At 38.4% G+C, this 10,016-nt stretch overlaps 1 protein-coding gene across 2 annotated transcripts; it reads left to right on the forward strand.

The window, feature by feature from the left end:
• Positions 1–89: 89 nt before the first annotated feature.
• Positions 90–6,628, forward strand: vsx2 (visual system homeobox 2). Of its 2 annotated transcripts, none has more exons than XM_024271446.2 (5): positions 90–742; positions 865–949; positions 1,303–1,426; positions 5,304–5,484; positions 5,702–6,628. In XM_024271446.2, exons 1-5 carry the CDS (start codon positions 346–348, stop codon positions 6,079–6,081), a joined length of 1,167 nt encoding a protein of 388 aa, XP_024127214.1. In that variant the 5' UTR covers positions 90–345; the 3' UTR covers positions 6,082–6,628. The 2 variants fall into 2 exon arrangements, with proteins under 2 accessions (XP_024127214.1, XP_024127222.1); XM_024271454.2 differs by having other exon boundaries at positions 5,765–6,609.
• The last annotated feature ends 3,388 nt before the right edge of the window (positions 6,629–10,016 follow it).

Below are 10,016 nucleotides of genomic sequence, written 5' to 3' on the forward strand. Positions count from 1 at the left end.
AGACATGAATTCAAAAAGTGATTTTTTTATTTTTAAATAATTAAAACAATTTAATGTTAATGCTATTTATTAATACATTTTGACTCGTTTCCAAGCATGCTGAATATCCTCCTCATCCTCGTTCCCTGCAAAATGCAATAGGAGAGGGAGTAACTGCATCCATGATCCACTGGAATCCTGAATCCTTGCAGCTGATTGGCTGCTGCGGGCTGCCTCTTGTTGGGATGGACCTGTTGGATAAAAGGAGAATTTTCTAAAGGACTATGTGATACAGAGGATGTTGTGCGGGGGACAGTCCAGTTAGACGCTTTTTTTTCAGAAGAAAAACAAACAAACCATAACGTCATGACGGGGAAACAGGGCGCCGCGCTGTCGGAAAGTTTAGAGAAAACCTCTCTGGTCGTGAACGGCGGGAGCCTCCAGCCCAAAAGCAGCAACCCTCCACCCAGATGCACCGGCTTTGGCATCCAGGAGATTCTGGGGCTGAACAAGGAGCCGGCCAGCGCGCCGAGGAGCCCTCTGAGCGCGCTGCCGGCCGGGGCGCACCTGATCGCGGCGCGGTCGGTGCTGGGACCCGCCGGCGTGGGTGTCGGGATGGGATTAATCGGCCCCGCCGGGATTCCGTCGTTCTACAGCCAACCCGCCTTTCTGGAGACGGTGCTGGCGGACGGACACGACATGCGCCTGCAGCCGCACAACAGGTCTGCGAGGCCGCTGGACGCCAGCCAGTCCGTCAGCTCAGGTGATCCACGCATCCAAATACTGCAGCAGAAATCTGTCTGGAGATGAATGTGTTATTATTTCTTTTTTTTTTTAAAATATATTATTTTCTTGTTAATCGGATGTGCGTCTTTTTTAATCCAGATTCCGAAGATTTATCTTCCAGTGAACGGAAACTTTCCAAATCATCAGTAAATCAAAGCAAGAAACGCAAGAAAAGACGCCATCGGTTAGTATGAACGCATTTTAATTTTATATAAAATGGGAACTATAGCATTTTTTATTTGTGTGGATTTTTGGTCAATGTGATCCTTATTCTTAGAGGTTTTCTATTTGTTTGGATTTTTTTCCCTTTATTAAATCGCCTTAAGAAATTTAAGACAGTCTTAAAAAAATAATTAAATTTTTAGTTTAATTGTTTTATTTGATTCATTAAAAGTCTTAATTTATTTACCAAAGAAAGGTAAAAACAAATGCTTATTTTTGGGGGTATTTTTAAAATAATATTTAAAACGTGTAAAATGTTTTATTCTCCTTTCAATATTATTTATCTGAATCTTTCCTTTGCAAATAACCCAACAGAACCATTTTTACATCATACCAACTGGAGGAACTGGAAAAGGCCTTTAACGAAGCGCACTACCCGGATGTTTACGCGCGAGAGATGCTGGCTATGAAAACAGAGCTGCCTGAAGACAGAATACAGGTAAACACACAGCTCATTTATTTAAAATATATTTATAATTTAGAAACAAATTGAGCAAATTCATGTTAAAACATTTAGATATGTTTTTGAAACAGTATTTGGGCATTTAAAAAATAGAATTTTGTTCTGCTTTTTTTTTAAAATATTCGTAATATAAGAAGTTAGATTGTAAAGAATTTAATTTGTAAAAAGGTGGTTATTTTATGGACAAGGTAATCTTCTTTTAATTATTTATGACATAAGAAGACGTACAGGACGTGCTAATGAACCTAAAAAAATATATTTGTTGCACAAAATAAAACGGAAATACTTATGTTTTCTGAAAAAAAAAATACAAAAAAAAGAAAAAAGAAAAAGAAATACACTTTAAACTACATTTTCATTTGTTTTTTTTATTGTTTTTCTATTTAAATCATAATTAGGACTGACCAAAAATTATTTAACTGACTTCTTTTCACTCGTGGAAATTTTCACGGGAGCCATATTTGTCTTTTCTGCACTGCGTCATGTGCGTCCGACTTTTAATTAGCAGTAATAATAAAGGATAGTGATATTTCTCTGAGATCTAAAGCTTTAAAAATCCGTTTTATAAATTTTCTCATAACAGACATATATGCAGCTTCCTCATCTTTCACCTGTCAGGTGATCGTTTTCTAATCACCCGCTGAAACATTTGAAGGAAGGCCACCAGCTCGCTCCTTTACGCACTGATGTCTTTAGAAGGAGATGCTCCAAAGCCTGCGCTCCTCCTCCTCCTCCTCTTCTTGCAGCAGCAGCATCCTCTTCCTCCTCGACAGATAATCTCTCATCAGGCGCAGTTGGATGTGAAACAATTTGTTCTCGGTGAAGGAGCCACTAACGACCTAATCAAGCTATCAAGGCGGAAGGAGATTGCAGTCTGACCCGGACCCATCCATCTGCCGCTGCGCCTTTTAATCTCATCTTCATTATAGGAGCGGCATGATGGCCAGGAATAAATAATACAAGAGGAAATAAAGAAATAACCCGGAGCCAGAATCCCCTCCCAAACAAAATTAACACCCAATTTTCTCATTGAGTGTAATTAGTTAAATCAGAGGAGCTCTGGAGGCTGCTGCTGCTGCCGCTGCAGACGCGGGAGTTCAAATGAAACTACATTGAATTTATTAGCGCGGGTCAATAACGCTGCTCCCCCGGGTCCCGGTAGTTTAATTTCCCGTGATATTTGCCCGCCTGCCCACCATCGATTGGGTCTGAAATTAACTTATTTTTCAATCAGTCTCGGCGTGCCCCAGGGTCGCTCCCCACCTCCGCGCTTTTGCGCACTGGCTTCTTGCGGGGCCACAGTGAATCTAATAGAATAAAAGCTTAAAACGGAAGAAACCTGTATGGAAAAACAGCATAAATGGATGATATGGTTTAGATTTTCTTATTTATGATCTCATTTATAGCTTGTGTGAAGGTGTTTAAACAGTCTGATACCTGCAGAGAGAAGCTGCTGGCACCTTGATTTAAAAACCAACAAGCCCAGCATGGGAGTCAAACAGGTGGATTTTAAAAACATTTTTAACAATTTCAAGAGTATTTTAACCTTCATAACCTGAAAGCTATTTTTTAATGGAGAAGTCAAAAATATCCCCTTATTCCAAATGGACTCTTCCAGAGGACAGAATAATATTCATTTTTTAAGCTAAAGTGCTGGATGTTGGATGAAACAGATTTATTGATCATTTCTGTCACTGCAAGAAAACATTTGCTGAATATGCCCTGATAAAGTCCAAACCCTTTTAGCAGGTGTATCATCTGTTAGACTGTTTTAACCTAATTTAGAGGCAAATTAGTTTAGAAGACTTCTCTGCTCTTATCATCCGAAACCAAAAATGACCAGAAGGGGGTAGATGATGAAGAAAAACAAATCCATTACACAATATAGAAGTGTATTTTTACTACAAAAAAAAAACTGAGTTGGAAAAACATTTTTCAACTTTTTCAGGAGTCCCACTTTTTAAAAATGGTTCTAGTTACTTATTTTCCAGTTTGCTCTTCTTGATTAAGTTCTGTTTTTTGGTTCTCTATAGTTTGGTTGCATTCACACAGTTGAAGATCAGAGTCAGTTTGGGCAAGGAGGGTCAATGTTCTGCCCCCATCAAAAAATCCATAATTCACAAAAAGTGAATAAAGCAAAGCTAAAATAAAATACAAAAATAAGGATGGATAGATAGATAAAACAAGGAAAAAAAAAGATTTGTACTCTCAGCAGAGCATAAACAGTGTCCTGCTTGTGCCTGTCCCAAGTCCGGTAAATGGAAAGGGTGAGTCAGGAAGAGTGTTCAACAAAGTAGAACAGTTAGATGAGCTGATTTTAGGATGGATTTTCGGGGTTTGGAGGGTATTTAACACACCAAACTTTCACCACACTCACTGACATTCTACCTGCACCCCAGTGGTACTGGCTAAGTCCTGGCCTGACCAGAGTCCCATTTTAATGAAATTGAGACCATCTACTTCAAATGGATCCTTGTTTGTTTCTTATATCTGGAAAAACTTAATGGGCTATCATAAAAAAAGGTTTGGTGGAAAACACAAATTTCTTAATGTAAAAAAGCCATACAGTTACTTTTAAAGTTTCTGTCAAGACACAAAAATAGTGAGATTTACTCATTCTAGTTCTGTAAAAAAATGTACAAAAAATTAATCTGTGAAAGACCAAAATAATTAAACTGTAATTGAAAAAAAAAATCAGAAAGCGCTGTGCTTTTTATGTATAGTGTTTAAAATAACGAAATATCATTTTTATATGAATAAAAACCTGTTAAATACATAGATGTTTAATTGTGACATATAGGTCAAAATATACACAGTTCATCTGTCATTTAAAAACACACCACACAGCATAAAAAATGAATAATAAAAAAATAAATAAAATAAAAATGCTAATAATGCATAACAATGCTAATAATCCATAATAAAAAATGCTGTCTATATATGTTTTGAATTGATGATACATTTTTTGTTTCCTATAAGATCATGCTTTTATATGTTTATTAGTGATTAGATGCCATGCCCTCTCTTCAGCACCGTTCATAACAACATATTCTGAAGAACATTGTATTTCACAAACTAAACTAACTGAACTCACATTGCTACACAACAATGTTGAATTGCTAAAAGTTAAAATTTCTTGTTGTATGTTTTTGGCCAACCGCAGTTGTTGCTGTGGCTTCATATTCATGGATCAACTAAAATTCATTTCAGAGTCTTTTTTAACTCTGACTGGCTTTTAATTTGAAGGAGAAGTTGAGTGGAGTTAAAAATCCTACTGCTCTGACCTTGGTCTGTGATGTATTCCTAAAAGCTCAACAACTTGTTTAAAAACCGTCTAATGAAAATTGTGTTTTCAACATGCTCTCAAGACATTTTTCTCACAATGGAGGAAATTTATAAAGAAAATTAAGCTTAAAATTTAACTTTTTTTTATTCAAATGAATCAGGAGCAGATGAAAAAAACAATATATTTGTTACACAGAAAATATGCTGAAAATACGAGCTCCCTGCCCTGAGCTCACAGGAATGGGGAGGGGAAGAGGGGCGGAGTTGCTCTGTGCCAACAGTCCCGCCCACAACTCAGAAACAAATTTCTAATAAAATACTGCTGCTCTGCAGAAACTATGTCCTACAAAACAACACCCATTTTTTTTTTTTGCCTAAAAATGACCTAATCCTAATAATAAAAAAAAAACACTTGGAATGCTTTTAAAATAGATCAAAAGATGATTGGAGTTGGTTTGTAAAGCCATTCTCAGATATATTTTTTTAATCATAGGGACTAGGTTTTGTAGTATTTATTTTTAGGTTTCAACATTCCATAAAAAACGACGGCCTTCTTCTCCTGTTGCAGGTCTGGTTTCAGAACCGCAGAGCCAAGTGGAGGAAGAGGGAGAAGTGCTGGGGCCGCAGCACAGTCATGGCGGAGTACGGCCTGTACGGAGCCATGGTGAGGCATTCCATCCCTCTGCCAGAGTCCATCCTCAAGTCTGCCAAGGATGGCATCATGGAGTCCTGTGCTCCCTGGCTGCTCGGTGAGACTTTAGTCCTCCAATTCCTTCTGAATTTTTATCTTTTTTACATTTCCAATGTGATCTAACTAACTAATATCAGGCAAAAGAAAAACTATTTTCTTGTTTGCTAAAGCTTTACAGATTGAATGTGGTATAAAACATTTTGATTCAACACCCCTAGTATGTCAATTTCAAAGTCCTATTCTAAACAGGAACTATTTTTGCTTACTATTTTCAGTCCAAGATGGCTTACCAATCAACAGACGCTATTCTAAATCTGAATACCCGCAACTCTTTGCAGGGATGCATAAAAAGTCCATGGAAGCAGCAACTCTCCCGGCAACAGCAAAGTGCGATGCCCCCCAGCAAGCAAGCACACAAAGGCCGGAGGACGTTGAGGCAGAGGAGAAGAGGTCGGACGGCAAGTCCAGCATATCTAAAGAGGAAATGAGGGAGAACAGCATCGCTGCACTCAGGGCCAAAGCACAGGAGCACAGTGCCAAAGTGCTGGGGACAGTTTCTCATGACAAACTGCTGGAAGGCAAACAGGAGAAACAGGCGGTTGGGGAGAAGGTCAGTGACCCACCGAGCCCGTCAGAGGAGCAGAAAAGTCCCTAAAGAAACACATTTTGTGAATACTGTGGACCGACAGCTGTCGAAGCAAAAACAGACTCAATGATCTCCACTAAAGATATATAGCCCGCATCCAGACCGCTCTGAAGGAGAACTTTGATGATTCTTCTGCTGCACAGAAGTTGAAATTCGCACTTTTTCTGGTTTGCTTCTGAAACCCACTCTTGTCTGCAGTAGAGGAGACTGAATAAAAGTAGGAAATGATGTACAGAAATGAGACAATTAAAGGTTGAATCAATGGATCAGCTTAAGCACATACAGGAGGAGGAATTAGAAATTAAAGTGTGCAAAAATATGTTCCATTTCACATTTATTCTAAACCTGCTTGTACAATAAATGTGACATTTTAGAGGAGACCCATCCCACTGACAGTAAGAAAGTCAATGTTGTCTTACATGCCGCTGTATAAAAGTGATTTACAACGAAGGCACAACTTTTAAAGAACATTTTCTTCTTGTCTTAAAATGTCTGTGTTTTAATTTTAAATATGTAGAGGTCAAATTTCAAAGCATAAAACTGAAATAACTCTTTATTAAATGTGTCAATTTTTTTTGGTCTTTCTTATAACCGGTCAGTGGAAGTCGTCCGTTGTGCTGGATTCTTGTTGTCGCTTGATTCTCTTTGCTCAGTAGTCCTCAGCTTCCTTCCTGGGTTATTCTCCATAATCCGTCACAGTTGAAAGCCTCTGATTTCAGATTAAACTAGGGGGACCAAGACTTTTGGGACAGGGGGGGTTGAGTGCCCCCAAGCAGGGATGACCTCAGATTTCAGACCACTTTAATGGATGTTCCTTCCAGCTGACACACAAGCTGTTTCATCCTCTTATCTGCATACTTAGCCAAAGTCTGACAGCTTTATTTGCTGGGAATCTTCACTTTCTCTTAAAACTTGTGTGGGGGCGTTGGCTTTATGCAGCATTAATAGATGCATTAGTTGTAATACGTCTTCATCCTCACACAGCTAATGGTGTATCTAAATGGGTCAAAAAACTTTGTAAACAAAACACTTTCAAGTCAAAATGAATGTCAATTTTCAAAAAATAAACCCACAAAATGTAATTAATGACAAAAAAAACATTTAGAAAAGTCATGAAGACTCAAATAAGTATTTAAACTCCAAAATAACTCATTAATTATCAGATAAGTTGCTTTAAAAGGTCAAAAATATTATTAGAATTTCATTGTTATTTTCTTCATTTGGCCATAAATTACTATCTGTAGGTCAGATTACAGGCCAGATCTAAAAAAATATATATAAATAATATTGATATAAATTAATTTATGGTATCTGATATAATTGTTCATCTAACGTTTACTTATCACTCTCATGACTACAGGATGAATTGAAGAGATTTGAATACAGATAATGATACACTAGGATAAGTTTTTGATACAAACTGTGGGACTGAGGACAAATGTAAACTTTTTTTAGGATTAGATCTATTACAAAGTTTGTGTTGGGATCTATTGCTACCATTTGACCCAATTCCAGTAATTCTTCTCATATCAATGTATTCATAACTCTGTTGACCCAGAGCTTTAGCTTAAGTGTTGATGTCCTTTGACTTCTCGTAGCACTTCTACCATCTAGGCCACATGTGTTAAATGTAAACTTTTTTTAGGATTAGATCTATTACAAAGTTTGTGTTGGGATCTATTGCTACCATTTGACCCAATTCCAGTAATTCTTCTCATATCAATGTATTCATAACTCTGTTGACCCAGACCTTCAGCTTAAGTGTTGATGTCCTTTGACTTCTCATAGCACTTCTACCATCTAGGCCACATGTGTTAAAGTCTGGCCCACCATATCATTTTATATTTTGTTATTAACAGCCCGATGTTATCTTGAGCTGGTAACATATTGCAACACATTATTTTTCCCAAGTCGTCACAAATTGATGTTTGGTTAGGGACCTTCTGCGTCAAAAATGGACATTCTGGGTGTCCCCAACTCATCGTTTTTTGACGTGCTGGTTGTTCCAATTAAATCAGGGGTCCACAATCTCCATGTTGCAAACCGCCACTGGTCCGGTACTGGGACGTGGACCGCGTCGTTATCCTAACTCTAACCTGAACCCAGCACCAGATGCAGATGCAGTTCCGGATGCAGTGCCAGATGCGGACCAGGCTAGGTTTAGAGTATCAGGTTAGGATACTAGTACCGGGCGCCTCCCGAGGTTCGGTCCACATTCAAAAGTTATGTTTTTAAAGTTTTCAAAATTTAGTTTTAGATTGTTCAATAAATGTTTATCCTGTTCAGCCCAGGACCTAAGGTGTGTTTTGGATTTTGGTTCCCTATGCGATTGAGTTTGGCACCCCTGGTCTAGGCGATCAACGTAATTCCAGCAGAATTACTGAAATTACCATGACCGTGTTGATGGTTGAAAAGTTATGGGATGTTAAAGAGTGTTAGCTTAACATTTTAGGTGTTAAAGGATTAAAATACATAGGGGTTCTTGAACACGCATAGACTCTATGGTGTTCACAATGGACAAACAGGGAGGGGCTTCTTCTTCTTTTTCTTTTGTTTACTAGCGCATGTTCACCACCTTCAGTTGGAAGAGGTTTGGTGTGCAATGTCGAAGCGGTGCAAATCTCTTTCACTGCTCTATTCCAATATATAAAAGACTTATTTACCTACTTAATTATTTAGTAAACGCAATTACTAATTTCTTCTTTTATGATCAATTTGAACATATGTCACTATCAAATCTGAGTCCCTGATTGGTCAAAGTTTAGCTGGTTTAACTTGCCTCGCACTTACTATGGCTGCACAATTTGAACATAAAGCCTGAAAATGATCGTAGAAACTTGCGTGGACACAAGAGTTTACATGGACTTTTCAATGGAAGTGGACGCTTGAGCGCATGTTGCAAAGGGTGCTGACGTAGCTTCAGTCTTGCTTGGCTTAAGCCTACTATCTTACCATTATTCTGCCAAAAACACATATGATGTATACTATAAACATGCATATAAGAGGAATTGAAATCTCCCTTTTTCCCATATATCCTTAATATTCATCATGATGCTCTCCTTCTTCCTCATTCCTTGGGACTCTAAAGGAAACATTACTCATCTTCCTCTCAGCCTCTTCTTTTTGCTCCTACAGTCTTGCAATGTCTTCAGCTTCTCGTTTGATAACACTAAACAGTTGCATTCGCTTCCATTTCCTTCACAGACATTAAGCCTCAGTATCTCACCGTGACCGATTGCCGTTCTCTCGTCTTTCCTTCTCATCCAGTATCTTTGCCTCTCCAGAAGGAGCAGCTCTGAAAAATGCACTTCTCTTATCGTTTCTTGGCTTGATTTGTGAAAATAAACAAGTCTAGCCAAAAAAGAAAAAAGAAAAAAAATGCAGCTGAATGGCTCATTTTTAATCAGACGAGAAAGACACACTTCACAGCTCAGATTTCTGCACCGGCTTCCTTTATCAACATCCGATTCAAAGCCTTGACAGTTTCCTACAGAGTAATCAAAGTAACAGAACGTGAATGACATCCAGCTTTGTAGCCCCTCCCTTTTATTGGATTTTGCTCAGTTATCCCTCTTTGCATGTACAGCATATAAAATAAAAAAGCTAAAACATGAATTCTACTTCCGTTTGAAGCAGTGCTCCTGCTTGTGTAGTCATAGAAGCATCTGCCTGTTAGGATTTATTTTATGTCCACATATCTTCGTCTACATGCCATGGTGGAACAGTTTCTCCATCCTCAAACAGTGCATGCCTTTCTTCTCTCAGTCACATTAACCAGTTTTTTTATTTTTTTCATGTCATGGTGACAGTATTCAGCGCTCACTCTCAGGTCAACACTCGGATGTATCCTCCTCTCTGAATTCCAACATGTCTACCTCGCCTCTTTTATCGACTAATGCCTGCAAACTGTTTGTCAACAGAGGCTGTTAACTCGGGCCCTGACT

Source organism: Oryzias melastigma, linkage group LG22, assembly GCF_002922805.2.
Source record: "Oryzias melastigma strain HK-1 linkage group LG22, ASM292280v2, whole genome shotgun sequence".
NCBI classification, from domain to species: domain Eukaryota; kingdom Metazoa; phylum Chordata; class Actinopteri; order Beloniformes; family Adrianichthyidae; genus Oryzias; species Oryzias melastigma.

Coding starts and splice junctions, on each gene's coding strand:
- vsx2 (XM_024271446.2), top strand. CDS start 346: ATGACGGGGAAACAGGGCGCCGCGCTGTCGGAAAGTTTAGAGAAAACC. Junction 743..864: donor CAGCCAGTCCGTCAGCTCAG/GTGATCCACGCA, acceptor TTTTTAATCCAG/ATTCCGAAGATTTATCTTCC. Junction 1,427..5,303: donor TGCCTGAAGACAGAATACAG/GTAAACACACAG, acceptor CTCCTGTTGCAG/GTCTGGTTTCAGAACCGCAG.